Source organism: Acanthaster planci, linkage group LG21, assembly GCF_054643075.1.
Source record: "Acanthaster planci isolate LZ-2023a linkage group LG21, COTS_SCS, whole genome shotgun sequence".
NCBI classification, from domain to species: Eukaryota; Metazoa; Echinodermata; class Asteroidea; order Valvatida; family Acanthasteridae; genus Acanthaster; species Acanthaster planci.
The window spans coordinates 6,991,390-7,008,595 of record NC_141797.1 but is presented as its reverse complement, the minus strand read 5'-3'; the positions used below and the strand labels follow the sequence as shown (position 1 = coordinate 7,008,595).

General features: G+C 42.3%; 1 protein-coding gene across 1 annotated transcript in view; it reads left to right on the top strand.

Moving 5' to 3' along the window:
- LOC110982375 (transforming growth factor-beta receptor-associated protein 1-like) overlaps positions 1 to 15,742 on the top strand; it is a 39,669-nt gene extending 23,927 nt beyond the window's left edge. Inside the window, exons 18-21 of the mRNA XM_022240732.2 lie at positions 8,601 to 8,807; positions 11,355 to 11,515; positions 12,773 to 12,845; positions 13,208 to 15,742. Coding sequence (XP_022096424.1) covers positions 8,601 to 8,807; positions 11,355 to 11,515; positions 12,773 to 12,845; positions 13,208 to 13,552 — 786 coding nt within the window. The 3' untranslated portion in view covers positions 13,553 to 15,742. The remainder of the gene's footprint in view (positions 1 to 8,600; positions 8,808 to 11,354; positions 11,516 to 12,772; positions 12,846 to 13,207) is intronic.
- The last annotated feature ends 1,464 nt before the right edge of the window (positions 15,743 to 17,206 follow it).

Genomic DNA, 17,206 nt, shown 5'->3' with positions numbered 1-17,206 from the left:
ATCAAAGATATATGCTGTATCCCAGAACAACATCAAATAGCCATTACACAGAAATTCTGTTTGGGTTTTTGCCCTTTTTACCGAACCTTTCCCAGAACATTGTCTGAATTGCGCGCATCAGTTATCTCAAATGACGAAAGATTCCTGCTTTCCAGCCAACCATTTTTTAAAAAGTGCAATCATTGGACCACATCACCCCTGTGAAAAATAAGTTTGCGGGGAGCTGTGTTTGTGACGTTCCCCCACAAACCAGGATTCACGCTCGGCGCTCTCCAAAGAGATGACATTCACAATAGCGTCAACAGCCAAATACTTTTTTTGAGGGGGGAGGGCAAAATTCAGAGTCATCCAGAAAAACCTGTAAGTATGCTGTTTCCTGAAAGGTCCCTTCGAATCCGGACCTGAGAGCAGATTTTGAACAGATTTCTGTAAATTGACAGGATAAGCTAGTCCCTGGTATGGCAATGGTTGTGAGCAGTGTCTGCCACAGTCTTAAGCCAGTTCACAAGCTATTCAAATGACCTGTGACAAAAGTATTCTTTTGCCATTGTTCACCCTGTGACTTATGACTGGCCTTGTGCAGGGACTCGTGAAAGGACTTGTGGACGGACTCGAATACAACACCGGTTGTGAAATTGTAAAGGTGTCCCCAAACCAGACAGGTTGAGGGCAGTTAGAGTTGAAACATACATGTACCAGGCACATCTATTTTGAAAATATTAGTGCTCACACTCATACATACCAGTTTTAATACAAGAAAAGGCAGGTTAAGAAGCCATTATTCAAAATGTCAAAGCTGTATAATGAAATGTACGGTACAGTCACACACAGTCGGCAAACTAGTAACACGAGGCGAGCGTGACGACTAATTTATTTTTTAAGCAAATTTGACGCGCAGTAAAGATGTTATAGGTACCTATGTACACAAGCACGCCACCTTTGAATTTGAAGTTAATTTTACAGTTGTGCGTTTTGCTTTTAGCCTAAAAATAGTGCAATGCATTGAGTTGGAACATCACATTTCGCGGGGTTTGATATATGTGTATAAACCATGCAAGACAGTTATTTATCTCACTGTTTGTTGCCATGGATCGACCAATCAAAATTGAGAATTCAAGTTTGCCTGAAAATCATTTGTGAAATCTCATCGTCACTATATGGTCAACGTTAAACATCTTGTGTAATCTTTTCGTGGGAACTGTTCCCGAGCTCCGCCCTGATAAACGGAATCGGCTATTAGTAAGCAGCAGTGGGGCCATGCTCCAGGGCCTGGTTCCCTATGGTCAGCTACATGTGAATGGTCCATCGTTGGTCAAACTCTTGTTAACTGTACTTAACACTCCAGCTTGCCCGAAATGGAGGGTAGGCACATGTAGGGTGAAGACATACATGTGCCAGGTAGATTAGAGGAAGTCCAAGTTAACATGCAATCCAGCTAGACTAAGGGTTGGTTTGAGGGTAAATCCTAAGAAAGAAAATATAGACTTGAAGCAATCTTGAGGATAAATGTAGCGATGGGTAAGTCAGGCAGGCTGAGGGCTCTTAACCCAACCCCCCCCACGGTGTGCATAAAAATCATATTGAAAATGGAGGATTGAAGACTGGTAGGGTTAAACCAGAGAAGATGTACGTGTAGGGTAGTGACTAGGAGGACTTGGTCAGGCAACTTAAGGGGAGTTGGGGCTAGGTCAGACAGATTTTAGAGGAGTTTGGCCTAGGTCTGGCCGATGTAGGTTAGTTCAGGCTACGTGAGGCAGATTCAGGGGAGAACTTTACGTACAGGGCTAAGCCAGGCTCATAATCTCAGAAGTGCTCAACATGTAAGATCGTAAAAAACAGCGGCTTTTGGTGTGAATTTAAAGAAATTATATGTGTAATTGTGAAACATGGTAACCAGTGGTAACCAGAACAGAATTCATTGAAATCACAGGATCAGTCATTTTTTTGGACATTGGTACAGCAAACCTCGGTTTCTAAGCTGTGAATTCCAGTTTCAACAATGCAAAATGGTCAGGCTCTCATTTAAGCGTTGTGCGTGTCAGAAACATGTGTGCACGCGCAGCTGCACTGGTGAAAAACAAATGGAAAATATGCAGATCCTATGAAGATCCCTCCCGTCCTATCTCTATGACGATTTTTATGTTACGAGGACTCTGTCGATTCGCAAAGCTTACCTGAAAGCAAAAGACCTATCCGGTAAGCAGTTGGCCAGAAAGCGGGACTTGTTGAGCTGCAGACAGCAAAGCAGGATCCCAAATGACATCATCATGGAAAGGAGCCGGTCTTTTTATTACTATGGTACTTGTTTACTAAATGTTACACCCCACGTCCCACGGATCCCCCTTCCTCCACTAGTCGTGCAGCAGACCGTGACATGGATATGCGTGGCATTCACTGCAATGACCTTGGCTGTTCCACTGTGGCTAAGGGATGGAAGGTTTTGAAAAGAGAGGGGGATCGCTTTTGTGAATAATTCTGAAACCAACTTGAAAGTAACAAAAACTGCTTGTTACCGGTACGACAGTGTAGGACGTGACTTCTAAAGATTATGAAACCGAAATGGAAAACAAAAAAAAGAAAAACGTACAGATGTAAGTTCTACATGCCTATCACGGACATTCCGTTGTTTTCCTGTAGTTAAAAAATCTCGATGTTAATACCTATTTTCTGGCACTGAGAACAGAACATGAAGTTGGATTTTTGTCAATGGTTTCCTGCACTGTGCTTCTTCCTTTTGTCTGACATCCAAAATGCCGCTTAGCCTGTTTTACATAGAGGGGAAACATGCAGATCTGGCCAAGTCCATACATCGTCTTCAGTAATTGCCTTGTGTGGACATCTTTTGTTCCCATGTCCACACAAGGAGTAACATTCTTCTTGTACATAAACACACAAGCCAAGCCACCCGACCACTCACACACACAAAAGAAAATGGAGAAACAAAACCTACATGCTAAACTCTTTGAATATCGTACAGTGCTCAGGGTACTGATTTTGTGTCTGGTTTAGTGACTGGTCTTGTGTCTGGTCTTGTGTCTGGCCTAGTGACTGGTCTTGGGACTGGTCTTGTGTCTGGTTTTGTAACTAGTCTTGTATCTGGTCTTGTGCCTGGTATTGTGTCTGGTCTTATGTCTGGTCTTGTGTCTTGTCTTTTAACTAGGTTTGTGACTGGTCTTGAGGCCCAAACATGAGGCTCTTAGAAAACATGTTTTTGAAGTGCATTCTTCCAACATTATGAATATGCCACACCCTTCCTGATAACATTTCCTCCAATAATTCAAATATTCATGTGTGCTTACCCCCTGGTTGATGCATGTCCTTTAAATTGATGTAGGACTGCGAGTGAGAGGTCTTAGTTTGGTAAATTTACTTCTTAAAAGAGTATACATTATGTGCATACACACATACATGTGTGGGAATTGAGGGTGTAATTTGGGCTTTGGAATATTTGTCTTTATGATGCCCTGGAGTGCTGCACGTTATCAGGCCAGTGAAGTAAAGCATTCCGTTTCCTGTTAAAAAATTTGGGTCAGATTGGATACGAATACTCGCTAGTTTGTCCGCACAGTTTTTTTCTCGACCTGACCCTGAAAATGAAGAGTACAACTCTCCAAATGTTATTTTTAATTGTCAGTGTTTTAGGGTTTTTCTCTCAGTACAATTATGACTAAAAATAAACGCCGGATGTCTGGACATTCAAGGTTAGTCGAGCCTGTCATACAACTTTTCTTTTGCCTGTGGCCCGTTTTCCTTTCTACCTATTTTCCACAGTGGGAAACCTTGTCCTCTTTGCAATCAGTGAGCACCGAGCTGTGACTGAAAAACAAGCAGTTAAACAAATTGATTGCAGATTTGGTCCTCAATGGAAATATCCACCACAACTGAACCCACACCACTTGCACTTTCTTTTCCTCCGCCAAGACGGTCACCTTGACTTATTCAGTAAAAGAAAGACAAATTGACTTGTCTGACTTTCAGAACAAAACTTGAGTTTTGTGGTTTGTCTCTCAGAGATGGCTGTTTGACAAAATAAAGAAACGTGACATGGAGTGTGGGAATTATTCTGAAGGAGAATGTACGTACCCGTTATGTACCGTATGTTTCGATTACACAACAAGCTTGCAGCCAATCCGTGCTTAGGCAGTGGCCAGCGTGGCTGAATGCAACCTTTACTGAAAATGTCCAATTTATTTATCTATTGAGACCAATTCACTTACCCACTGGATCCAATTCACATACCAGTTGGATCCAATTCACTTTACCAATTCAGTAACCAATTCCAAAACAATTTGCTTCTGCTTGGAATCAATTGGAATCCAATTGGGTGCAGTTGGTTTGAATAGTAAATTTGGACCTTTTCTCGGTTGGACCATGTCAAACCAATTGACACCATTTGAATGCCAATTCACAATCTGATTGTAACCAACCGAAGAACCAATTGAAACCATGTCAATACCAATTCAAACCAATTGAGTCCCATTTGAAAAATCCATTTGATGGGGGAAAACAAGCTGAAAGCCAACTAATTGGAACCAGTTGCACCCCATTTGAAATCTCCAATTGATCGAGGAAAACAAAGAGAAAGCATACCAATTGGAACCATTTGATTCCCATTTGAAATTCCAATTGATTGGGGAAAATAAACCGCAAAGAAAAAAATGCCAACAGAAACCAATTGCGTCTCATTTGAAGTCTCCAACTGATTGGAGAAAACAAATGGGAGAGCAAACATACCAACTGAAACCAATTGAGCACCAATTGATTGCCAATTGCACCCAATTTATTCCAATTGAATCCAATTAAAAAATCAGTTGGTTTGAATCGGCCATTTTTAGTAGGAACCAATCACAAAGCTACACATGTACTGAAAATCTGACCTTTGGCGGGGAGGGGGACAAGGTCTTTTCTTCCTCAAGAGGTATTTTTCTTTTACTGTGAGTTTTGGGGGTTGTCTACCAATATCTACAAATATTTTATAAATATAATTTTTTTCACTGCAAAAAAAGGAATAACAATTCTGTAAGAACATGAAGTGCTCCAGCGGTTCATGAAACCTGCCGCCTGGTTGCTTTATATTCATATTTGCAAAATGTCTAGGGGGCATTGAAATGCTTGCAGAAATTTACAACCACAAGGGAAACACCGCTAACTGACTGGTCCCCTGCACTATTTTGTGTCACAATTACATGTACACCAATTCTGAGTATTCACCTGGTGATCTGTGGGATACAGTTGAACGAACGAAACAGACAGAGAAACTTTGTAAAGACTGCCCAAATAAAGTTTCCAGCTGGAACCAGGAAGGTGCCCGTACATATTCCAACGGTCAAACTGGCACGTCATCCTCACCAGAAGTTGCTCTGTGTGTGTTGGGCTTCATGTAAATGAAGCCACTTATTAGTGGACTGAATACCGCAGGGCGCTGACAGCGCGCATTTGTTTACAGTGGGTCTTTGTGTCGGGAAGTTTTTCCAATTTGTCAGCCCCAGGCGACATTCCCCACTTGACACTTTGTAACCGACACAGGGTAGCACATTTCACATTCATTTCCTGGATTGCAGACTCTGGTTTTTTGGGGGAGGAAAAAGAGACATTGTGCAGCATATCCATACTCCACAGAAGGCATCATCTTCTGTCTCTGAGTTGTGCAGATTGGTTTTGCTCAGATCTATTTTGTAAGTCTGTCAAGTGCCACCCAAGTTTAACATGAGTTAGTCGAAGTCAGGCCCGAAAAACAAAATAGTTTGTACTGAGTGTGCGGGATTAGGATCATGTGTTGGAAGCATTTGTACCCAAAAACTTATCTTGGAAATATCCAAGTATTTGCAAGCAAGACTCGGAGAAGGACTTAGGACATGAAGGTTGAATTCGGAGCCTATTGCAAATATTTTGGAACTTATTCGGGAGGCCTGTTTCACCTTGTGAACTGGGACTGCCTGTACTTTGCTCGTATATTTCACAGGGAACTTGTCACTAATATTTGACACAAGTTGCACAATTGCTAGTAAATTTAAGACCAAAGTTTTGGCATGGGGGCTCCTGATGAGAAATTTAATAATTCTGTGGTGTTTTTGAATCGGCTTTGTACCTCCAAAGCAATAGGATTTTTTTTAACCAAGCGGAGGCGACTTTTGGTGTTGACAAAGGTGTAGAATGAAGCCTCTGGAAAATGACACAGGAGGAAATTATGCGCCGCGTCACTCAGAGGACCCGACATGCATCGTTGATGTAACAACCCAGCAACCATTTGTCCATCTCTAGTCATGCATTAACCAAGCTTTAACACCGCTAAAGACCAAAAGAGGGTAAGAGGGAAATCACCCCCAACTTCAAGCCTCGGAAAGGCTGCACTTTTCTACTCATCAAACCTTGGCCAAAGATTGACTGTGACAAAGCTCTCAGCAGTTGTTGTTTTTTTTATACTACTATTCAAAGAATTACAGGATTTGTCATACCAGCATGGGTAAACCTCTGCACAGGATGTTAGGGCAGCTAGTCATAACGGCACAAACATGCCGCAGGGGCGGATCCAGAAATTTTTCCGGGGGGGAGGGGGTTCCAGGCCGGAGATTTCTTTTCAATGTCTTATTTTTGCGGACAACTGGAAATGATGACACATTGCATGCCAATCATTGTTTACAATGGATTGGTGCACTTACATGTACTTTGGTTGTTATTATTCCCCTCCCTTTTTTTACCTTGGGGGGGGGAAGGGTCTCAGAGTGGGGGAGGGGGCTGGTTTTGACCCCCTTAACTGCCCCCTGGATCTGCGCTTGATGCTGGGATGTTTACGGACTTTTTTCAGAACTTTTTCCTCCACATAGTGTGTTGATTGCAGTGTGGAATGTCAGTGTGATATTAGTGATAGTTTTCAAGTGTCCTTTTAATGCACCTGTTTGGCCAGTTTAACCTTTCTTTTCAATATTTGCGTGCTGTATGAGGGCATTTTGGTGCCTTTTTAACATTTTATGGCTAAATGCAGATTTGTATGGTTATGAGACATCATCCAGGACACAAACTTTAGCATTAAAGCAGAATTTTGGATATCCTGTGATGAATAATTGTTTGATTTCATGACAGCATTGCGCTGGAGAGCAAAATCTCTCAGGGATGTTTTCAATATTAGGCCACAGTTTGAGGGACTGTTTATCAGTTTTCATCAGACAGACCAAACTGACCTCTTCGCTTTAAATGCGTTACTCGGTGTGGCATCCTGATGAAAATGAACCTTACACAGGTGAAATATGTGGAGGGTTCATACTGTCCATCCCGGCAGCTTGTCTGAAAGGCCCTTAACTCAAAACTCACTTTGTACATGTACTTCCAGTTTTTAGCAGAAATTACAAAGTTCTGCCTCCGCCCAACTACACGTACATGTCCATTATGTGTACCTCAAGAGTGGTAACCCGGATCTGGTAAAACGTGGGGAAAGTGGTTTATTTACCACACTCTTAGGAAAAATATCTCTCTGAAACAAACTGAAATGACATAAACCAATTCTTGACATACTGACTCATTACAGACTCTCTTACAAGGGATGAATGAACTCTGACCTCAACCTGCTGTGTCTGGCCCTTCCCACTTGTTACATTTTTATTACTTTTCTAGCAATCACTGTCCCATTTTTGTCAGGATTGCAGCCATGGTTGGTTTGTTCTCATGAACTGTATCCTTCAAAAACAAAACAGAATAAAAACGGCAATAAAAACAAACCACCAAGGCTCGTAAATTCCTCCATGCAACACTGATCGCACTTCCCAAAGCACTTCCTTTTTTTCTTTTTTCTTTTTGGCTTCCAACCAGGTGTTCTTCAGACATATTTACATATTTTGTTCCCTCTGTTGGTCACAAAGTATCTGTCATGGAATTCTATTATTGTTACATACATGTTCATGTTAGTGTGCATTTCGGTAGCCATTCAGGCATTAAATCTGGACATGATATTTTTGAAGCTCCAAGTTTTAATACAGAATTTTTTTTCAGCATTTTTGTGGCTTCACTTGTTCATTTTCTGACAAACCTGTTCTTTGTGTGTCTGTGTCAATCACATCTGTCCACAGACCGTAATAATTTTGTTTGGATTTTTTCCTCTTTTTTTGTGTTTTTGTCATTTTTTGGGGGGTGGGGTTGGCCCTACTGTCTGTTCTTCATTTGACTTGATTGTTGATTTGTGGTTGCTCCAATGGTTGATTGGCCACGGTATTATCTATGGAGGCCATGTCCTTCATTTTGCCATCATGTTGGCCTTCATATCCTTGCCTGTAATTGCTTCTCTTGGACTGTGGTGAAAATGTGCTTTGTACCACTTGTTAGACCATCAGCGCTTTGGTTTGGAGTTTCAAACTTGGTCCAGCACCCTCACTTTCTAGCACGGGTGACTGATATCTTTGTTTCCAGTTGAATCATGTCACTGCAACTCTTTGAAGTTGAGCAAAATTTACCCCACCTGCTTCAATTTCCTCAGTTTCAAAGGTTTCCGGAGATGATCCTTGCCTACCAGTGTTTTTAGCCCTTTGGTATATTCATATTAAAACAATGCTCTGGAAAAGGGGCTGCTCTCAGCTGCCAAAAAAGTGAACTCGTATTTTTTCTCCCCGCAGAAAGAGAAGTACCACACCCATCTGGCCGTTTTGTACCTGGACGACGTCCTGAGGAAAGACGCTGGCACGCCCAAGACGGAGCTGGACCTGGCCCGCTCCAAGCTGCGGCACATGCTGGAGGAGTCCTCTCTCTACCGGGTGCAGCTCATCCTGGGCAAGGTCAGGGAGACGGAGATGTTTGCCGAGACGGCCATCCTCTACGGAAAGGTCAGCGTCTTCTGACATTGTCTGGCTGGTGCTTTTGGCTCTTGGGGCCTGGGGCTGATAAAATGAACTTTTTGATTTCTTTTCGATCCTGGGGAAACCCTTTGATGCAAGCAGTGTTTTTTTTTTTTCAAGGGTGCCTGGGTTTTAGAGAAGAGACACAGAGGAGCAGTCACAGGTTTAGTGGAGGTAAAAAACCCCAGAGGAATATTCTGGATAAAACCCACGGAATCAGGTAGGGACTGAAAACCCAATCCACATGCGGAACGAGCTGGGAATTGAACCCGGACCGCAGAGATGGGAGGCGAGGAAAGAATCGCTTTGCATATCTTACTCCCTCATGAGGAAGCTGAGGCACAGTGTAGGAGTATATGTCATGGTTCTTCTTTATCGACATAAACGTTGCCGCTAACAACAGCACAGAATGCTGTGCTTACGGTTGGTGCATTTCACAGGTTGGCCAAGAAATTTGGGTTCAATGTATACACAAGTTAAAATCTTGTAATTAAGGATTTCACGCTTACTCGGTCAGTGTGGAATTTTTTGGCAAGTGCTGAAAGCATCAAATATTGATCGCAGGGGCTGCCTGCAACTGTTTTCTGACAAGATTTTTGCACGGTGTTCGTTTTCCTAGCATGGCTCTGCCTATGGCATAAAGACCTAATCTCTGCTCACAACTGCTATGTGAGACAGTAATGGGGTGTTGTGAAGCATATTCATGAGATAGCAAGAAATATTGGCTCACAAATTTAGTGCTAGAAATTTGTTGAGCTCAACATTTTTTGCCATTGCAGTGCTTTGTAAGCACAGAATGACGAACTTCAACCTCTGGTCGAAGGTACTGGAGATATTTCAGGCTATTGTTGGAGTTTTGGGTTGGAGTTCAGTCTGTCATGTTCTCATGCTTGTGTTCATGGGCAAGACAGTTTATCTTGATTTGCTTCTCTCCATGTGAGGACAGGGGTAGTTATTTGTTATTGTGTTCATGGGCAAGACAGTTTATCTTGATATGCTTCTCTCCATGTGAGGACAGAGGTAGTTATTTTGTTATTGTATTTACCCTTTGCAGTGAAATATTGTTACAGGTAGCATTCATCAAACTGCATCTTCCATGGCTCTGAGAAATTTTTGTGGTATGACCATATGTTGACTCAACAACGATAAGGGAAAAAAAGACAGCCAAGCTGACCAAAAAAACCACCAAACCCCTGAAGTATTGAAGCAGTGGTATGCGCTCTAAATCTGCCTGGCAAGCCTGGGGAGATCTTTTTTTCCCCAAAATGGCTTCGGATTGGTGATTACAGCATTTTTAACCCTAACACTCCTCAGTCCTCCAACAGGTGAAGGATTGAGGAGGGTTAGGGTTAATGAATGACAACTTCTCCAATTTGCCGACTGTCAGTGCCGTCGTAGGTTGCTTGGTACCTCTCACTTGGACAAAGGCATTTTTTCCCATTTCAATTACCGCACTGAAAGTAATGAATCAATTCCTTGCCCCATTGTTGCATTCACACCGGTGTCTGTCAATGACCTCTGCAGTGATTTGAAGGAAGTGACAATTCACAAAATTGGCCGGAGTTATTTTTGCTCGGGTTGAACAAAGTGAACCAAAATGCCTTTTGCGTGCATCAGTGCACGCAGGTAAGCTAGAGTTGAAGCCTGCTGCTTGTCGTTGCATTCAGTGTCAACACTCTCGGAGCCAGTCAATGGTTGGGCAAACAGCGCCCTCTTTTGATCATTGTTGACAGATTCTTATGCAGTATTTTGTATGCATAATTTAATTATTAATTTATTAGAAGCCATTTTTCTTTATGTTCAAAACACATTCTACAATTTCCAAGCAGGATTGAGTAATGCATGTTGCATTACACAGTCCCCAAACAAATAAAAATTATTTGAAACAAATTTAGTGATTTCCATGTCAAATCAAACAGGTTTGGTGTTTATTTTCAATTGCATTCATTTCATTCATTACATCGTCACGTTAAAAAAAAAATGAAAATTGGTTTCCTGTTTGCATTATACATAAAGTTATACACATTGTAAAAAAAAAAAAAAATGAATTTCCATTTACTTAATACAATGAATATAAAATGACATTTATAAAAAGCACAGACTGAACAGATGATAAAAACTGTTTTCATGCACCATGTTTCATCACCAACCAGGAATGCGCACAGTTTATCTTTTAAATTCAGAGTTAAACAGGTGGCAAGCTTTAGGCAAAAAAAAAGTGTACCGGGTACATGTTTGCATAAAATTGTGAAAAAAAGTCTGAAAGAAAGAAAGGGTAAGATTTCATCTCTGAAATCAGTGCCCACTTTTAGGGAAACAGTGTTCAAATAAAAAAAGAAATGGACATTTAGGTTTCTGGCATGTAGTTTGACATTTTGTTGGCAGTTTATAACATACTGTTGAGTCGGTGACATCAAAGTCAGGGGGTTGAAATCAGGCGAAGTCAGAGACAGAGGTGAGGTACTGGAAAATCCCCTCAGCAATTAAAAAAAATAAAAATGGTTTTAGTTGACATCTTGTCTTTTCCTCTTCCAGCTTGAAGAGCATGATAAAGCCTTGAGAATACTGGTCTACAAGCTACGGGACTACGGTGCTGCCGAGCGCTACTGTCACATCAACTCCAAGGGACGGGACCGGGCCTACCGACGGAGGCTGTTCCAGATCCTGCTGGGGGTGTACTTGGACCCGTTAGAAGGGTGAGTGCACGTCTAGACCGAAAGCTGCAATAAATCCCATGAAGTCCAATTCGAATCCCTATTTACTCCAGTACATAGATCTCAGAGTAATACAGGTAATGTTGAAACCCTATTGCACTTACCAGCATGTATGTATGGCTTGTCAGCAAATCTGGAACCTCTCTTAGCTTGAACTTTGGACAACTTGAAGTTTTCTGTCCATTCCCATGAGGTTTGACTGAAGCGAGTTCATGCATGCACTATATTAGTGACTTAACCACTACCAGCCATGGACTCCAAAATCGGAGCCGTATGGTTTATATGCGTGGCAGGGGTCTCCGAACTCGGACAAAGGAAACAGGGCCCTGTAACAAAAGACCGTACTCCGAACAAAAGACCAGGCTGCTGGGCACTACCGGCATTTTTCACTCTCAAAAGTGGCAATAATCCAGCATTGTTTTGAAACCGTATACCACGGTTTGGGGCATTGAGAGCGAGCGGATTACCACCGGGGACAAAAGCGCTCCACAACTGCAGCGATGAACCACACAGCACCGCTGCACGCTTATCTGGCCCCTATTGAAAAGAGGTCAGCAGTGCACTGAGCCAGGTTCGTGAACAAAAGACAGTTATACAACACCGCACAATCTGGGCTCTGTTTACAAGGCTGCAGGCCTGGCTGAAATACTCGGGCGTCAATGAAGGTCACCTGTCAACTTAGAGTAGTGCCTAAAGATTACTTCGTGCGGCTATAAACGACCGTTAAATGGAATGATGAATTTTAGAAGAATTTTGAAAACAGAGAAAATGATAGTCATGCCGGCCCAGCATCATCAACGTTGAAAAATGCCCCATCATGAAGTGGTTAACATCCTGTGCTGATACATGGTCTACAAACTGCCCAATTAAAATGCACGGAATGAAAATCTAGTGTCAAAAATTGTACAAAAAAATGAAGTCGAACAATATTTTTGGAATTAAAAAAAAAAAGATTCTGCTTGAAGGAGAGTGTTTGGAGTTCACCCCTTTGACTGTTCCATGTGTGCCTCTTGAGGGCGCTGTGCAGCTGACAGTTGTGATGTGTGCCAGTTGATGCCTCCAATTTGTAGGCGTTTCTTTCTGAACTGGAAGAAATATCAAACAGTCATCCTGTTTTTGTTTTCAGACTTAATAGATCAATCTTTTGCTGGGTTGGTTTCACTTGTCATGGTTCTTCTGTTAAACCGGATTTCTTTTTTGTCAGCATAATCATCTGATAACTTTCCTTGACTCCAACAGAAAGAAGGACTCATTGATAGCTCCAGCCATTGCCCTGCTCAACAGCGAAGACGCGGACTTTGATGCCTCAAAGGTAAGGAGTCGTTCGTCTTTCCAAGCTGGAATTCTTGCACCTCTTTGACATGGACAGGAGCAGAATTAGACATTGAAAATCCCTGAAGGAACTCTTGGTGGGTTTGGGATTTCTGTTTGCTCTTTGGGACATTTTTCAGTGATACCCAGTTGTTGGCCTGCTATCTTCCAGAAGGGTGCGCGAGTGCAAAAGCAACGGTCTGTGTTGTTGATCTCTAGACAAGTCTGTAGTCTAGCAGTTACATGTATTTGCCTAGTTTGTAGATCTGTCAAATGGGGCATGGTACCGTAAGGCAAGGACTAACCACTTCATACGTCAACAGTAGTAGCATCATTTCCATTGGTCCTTGTTATTTCCTCCAGGTTCTCCAACTCATTCCAGAGAACTGGTCCACAGCACTGCTGTCCCAGTTCCTGACCAACACGGTGCGGCAGAGCCTGCACGCCACCCGCATCACCAAGCTCCAGCGGGCGCTGGCCCGCACCGAGAACCTCAACCTCAAGGCTGGCCAGATCCGCCAGCAGCGCGACCCCATCTACCTGGGCGACGACCGGCCATGCCAGGTCTGCAATCGGCCCTTCCTGGAGCCAGCCTTCGTCCGCTACCCGAACGGCGTGATCGTGCATGCCCAGTGCGCATGGAACAAGGCCGTCTGCCCCGTGACCGGGCGTCTCTTCAGCACCAAAGTTGGCGCCGAGAAGAGATAGGACAGGAGGGAAGTTGGCCCCTTCTCTCAAACATCCATGTATATCGAAAAAACTTCAGGCTTCGTTTGGAAAGTATTGACTTTGTGCATGAACTGATGAGGGCGCTGCATACAGTTAAACAGAGAGGGTGACTGGAGGACACTGGCTTGGCCTCATCCCAGTGTTGTGCCTTTGGTATGGTCTGGGTCTTTGCCAGGTGAAAACTGTTAAGAGGCTCCGTTTGGAAGTTTCAACTTTGTCCATGAACCGACGAGGGCACTATATGCAGTTTAGCGGAGAGGGAGAGTTATCTGCCTCAACCAGAAGCACCCCCTCATCGGTTGAAAAGAACTGTATTGGTCAGGAATATTTATTTTGTTGGTAGCCATGCTACCGTAATGCGTGCATTTCATAGTCATTCGTGAACCAGTGAAGTACAGTTCTGACCAAAGAAGCCTCCATTACTAAGAAAATTGCACCCTCTCTTGGTCTAGCTTGAGGCTTATTAAAAGGACACTGGTTTGGATGCATCCAAGTGTTGTGTCTAGTGCTCAATGTCTTTGACAGTTCGCATACATTTTGGAGCATGCCTACAGTGGATGTATCCATAGCTGGGCCAAGAGAGGGTTTGTATGGCTGCCATCTTGCAGGCCAGTACTTTTGTTCCACAGAGTACATGTATGTACAAAGTAGGTTTTCCTGTGGAGCAAAAGAACTGCCCTACAAGATGGCTACCACGCAGTGCCTCTGTAAGTTTCACCTGCAGATTTGGTTATGACTCCACAACCATTTCCAGGCCTTAAATGCTCAAGTCCAGTGAGAGAATCCAGTCTTTGGCTTTAGTATTTTTTGCAGGCATGGGAATCTTTCCGGTTTTACTGGAATTCCATTTTTTTCCTTCAAGTTTTTGGTCTTGGAGTTCAGCTTCAGTTTTGCAAGCGTTACAATCCTGGAAATGCATGGTGCGAGTGGTGTTGTAGTTGCATCAATAAAGAATAATGTGAACTATCCTTACGATTGAGAAGATTTTGCTTCAATAAATCAGGAGCAAAGGGACCAGGCATTGCCTCAGATTGCACCGCAGTGCATACACAATCCCAAAATGTTCCTGGGTTCCTTAGGCGGGCCTGGACCCCACACCGACTTGCAGTAGTCTCTGCACAATCTATTTCATCACAAATTATTTTCAGTTTTTTTTTCTTAATGCCCATTCACATGCTTGTGGAGTGGGATTGATGTTTTCTTTTAAAGAAAAACCTATGACTACAAGTCATTTGTGAGTTAAATTGATATAAAATCTGGTATACCGAGCTATGTAATTGCACATAAATGTCACAAGGTATAGCAACAGTGTCTTTAGTATGGAGATTTCAAATTAGTGAATTTAAAGAACTCGGTGTAGCAGATTTTATGCAAATTTAACTTGCAAAAGGCTTACGCATGAACCAGAATCTCCACAAGTCACGGACCAAGTTTTGGGCATGTATGGTGTTGGCGCCTTCCAGGGACATCGTCCTGAGGCAACAAACTGGCCTCTCCTGATGGCCAACAAGAACCCTTAGAAGGTTTTATGGTGCATACCATATCACCTATGGGTCATTCTATAAATTCAGAGTCCAACAGTTTTTTTTGGTGAGCCCGTTGACTTCAAAGTATTCTTATTTGTTTGGCAGGTAATTTGCATTACTTAATCATTCTCAGAAATTAAAGAGTGTTTTAAACATACTGTTACATACAAATCATACATAAGATGTAACAAGGTCACAAATAACACTTGGACCTTAGATTTATAGAATGACCCATATAAATATGGCCTTATTAATTAAAAGCCCTCTCATACAAGTGACTTGTATAAAAAGGCCATAGAATGTTTACCACGGAATATGCACAAAAAAGGCCATAAAATCAACATCGTGCTAAACTATTCTACTGCACATTGGTGTGATTTTGATATAATCCCTGGACAAATAAACGAATCCACAAATCCCTGTGATCGTTGCACAGGTACGAAAATTAAACTGCGGTTCTCTTTGTTTCTCAGGACAAAGTTCTCTCAGCTGCAAAATTAATGCGGCATTAACTGGACTTGAGTACTTTGATAATGAAGCTTGCAAGTTTTTGAAACTGGGCAGAACTTGTAAAGCTATGAGCCATGTAGTACTTTTACTTTGGAATATTAAAAAAATATATATATAACGGTAACAACTAAAACTGTTTCTCCTCTTGGTCCATCGATTTTGCTGACTCTCTAACCCCAATAGTCCCAAATCCTCCGAAACACAGTGCTTTAACAATGTTAGTTGCATCATGCTTCTTTTGTTTGATGTTCATTGTGCCAGGAGGTTAGGGTTAACTGTGAAAATAAACTGGCAACTGACTAGCATCTTCCATATTGGAAATGTTCAAACCAAAATATCAGAGGCTTAAATCCTAGTCATTCACATACACATGGGAGTCTTACTGTTGCTTTTTCCAGTCTTACTGATAACAACCAGTGATATTTCATGCTAAAGACTGACACAGGGTTTAAATCCTCTGAATTCAATACGATTTTACACACTTGCCCTAGGGATTTAACATACCTTACACCTGGGCTATTGCCGTGCCGAACTCATATAATTTAATTTTTTTAAGTTCGGCATGGCAATAGCACAGCATTTGGTGCAATTTGGCACAGCAAGCCCTTTAGGTTTGCTGTAGTCCAAACGGCAGTGGCACGACACTCCTCTTAAAGTTCGGCGTTTAGCACTGCCGCTCTATTGCCGCACTACTGCCACACTATTGCCGCGCCTATTTCAATTAAGTTTGGCACGGCAGTAGCATGGCGCCTAGTCTTGGCCTTGCTGTGTGTACAGTGTAGAACTGACCCTTTGCATAAGCCCAATTTGGACATTTAAAGATCCATACATGTACATGTACCTCGCCAAATGTCTCAAACATGGAGGTTGAAAAGAGTTAAGACTAACACCGTGAATGAGCCAGATGCCAACATTTCAAGATCCTACATGGGTAATTCCAGAAATTAGGGGTCCATTTTTTCGTGCCCCTGTCACATCTGACATGATTTTGTACGTTCAGAACACATTTTCCAATTTCCGAGATAAGTAATGCAAATTACCTGCTAAATAAATAGTCATAGTTTGAAATCAATTCCGGTGATATTTCCATGGCAAATACAAAACAAAGGTCAGATGTATCAGGGACACAAAAATGTCACACTTTCGGACCCCTAATTTCTGGAGTTACCCTCATGTAACTTGCCAAATGTAAAAAAAAAAATTGTTAGGTGCAAAGCCAACCCCTTGTACTTGAAACTCGAGATCAGTTTGGGTAGTTTGTTATATTATGCGACGTTTTGAGTCCTGAACCATCTAGTCAACTTTTCTTCTCTTCATGTAGACAACCAACATCCAGTAATAGTTCCTTCACACTTGCTCTTACTTTACACTCCAAGTCACCCACTCATGCAGCTCAGTGGGTCTACATTTCCACACTGTCTAATTTTCATACTTACAAAAATACCAGCACATTAATTATTTTACGCTGTCATTATTTTCACACCAAAAAATCCATTTGTATGGCTCGGGTGCCACTTCCACAGTAATGGTGTTTTGCACGGTACCAAATTACAGAACACTGTGGATTCCTATGCCACGCTTACACTTAGAGCGAAAA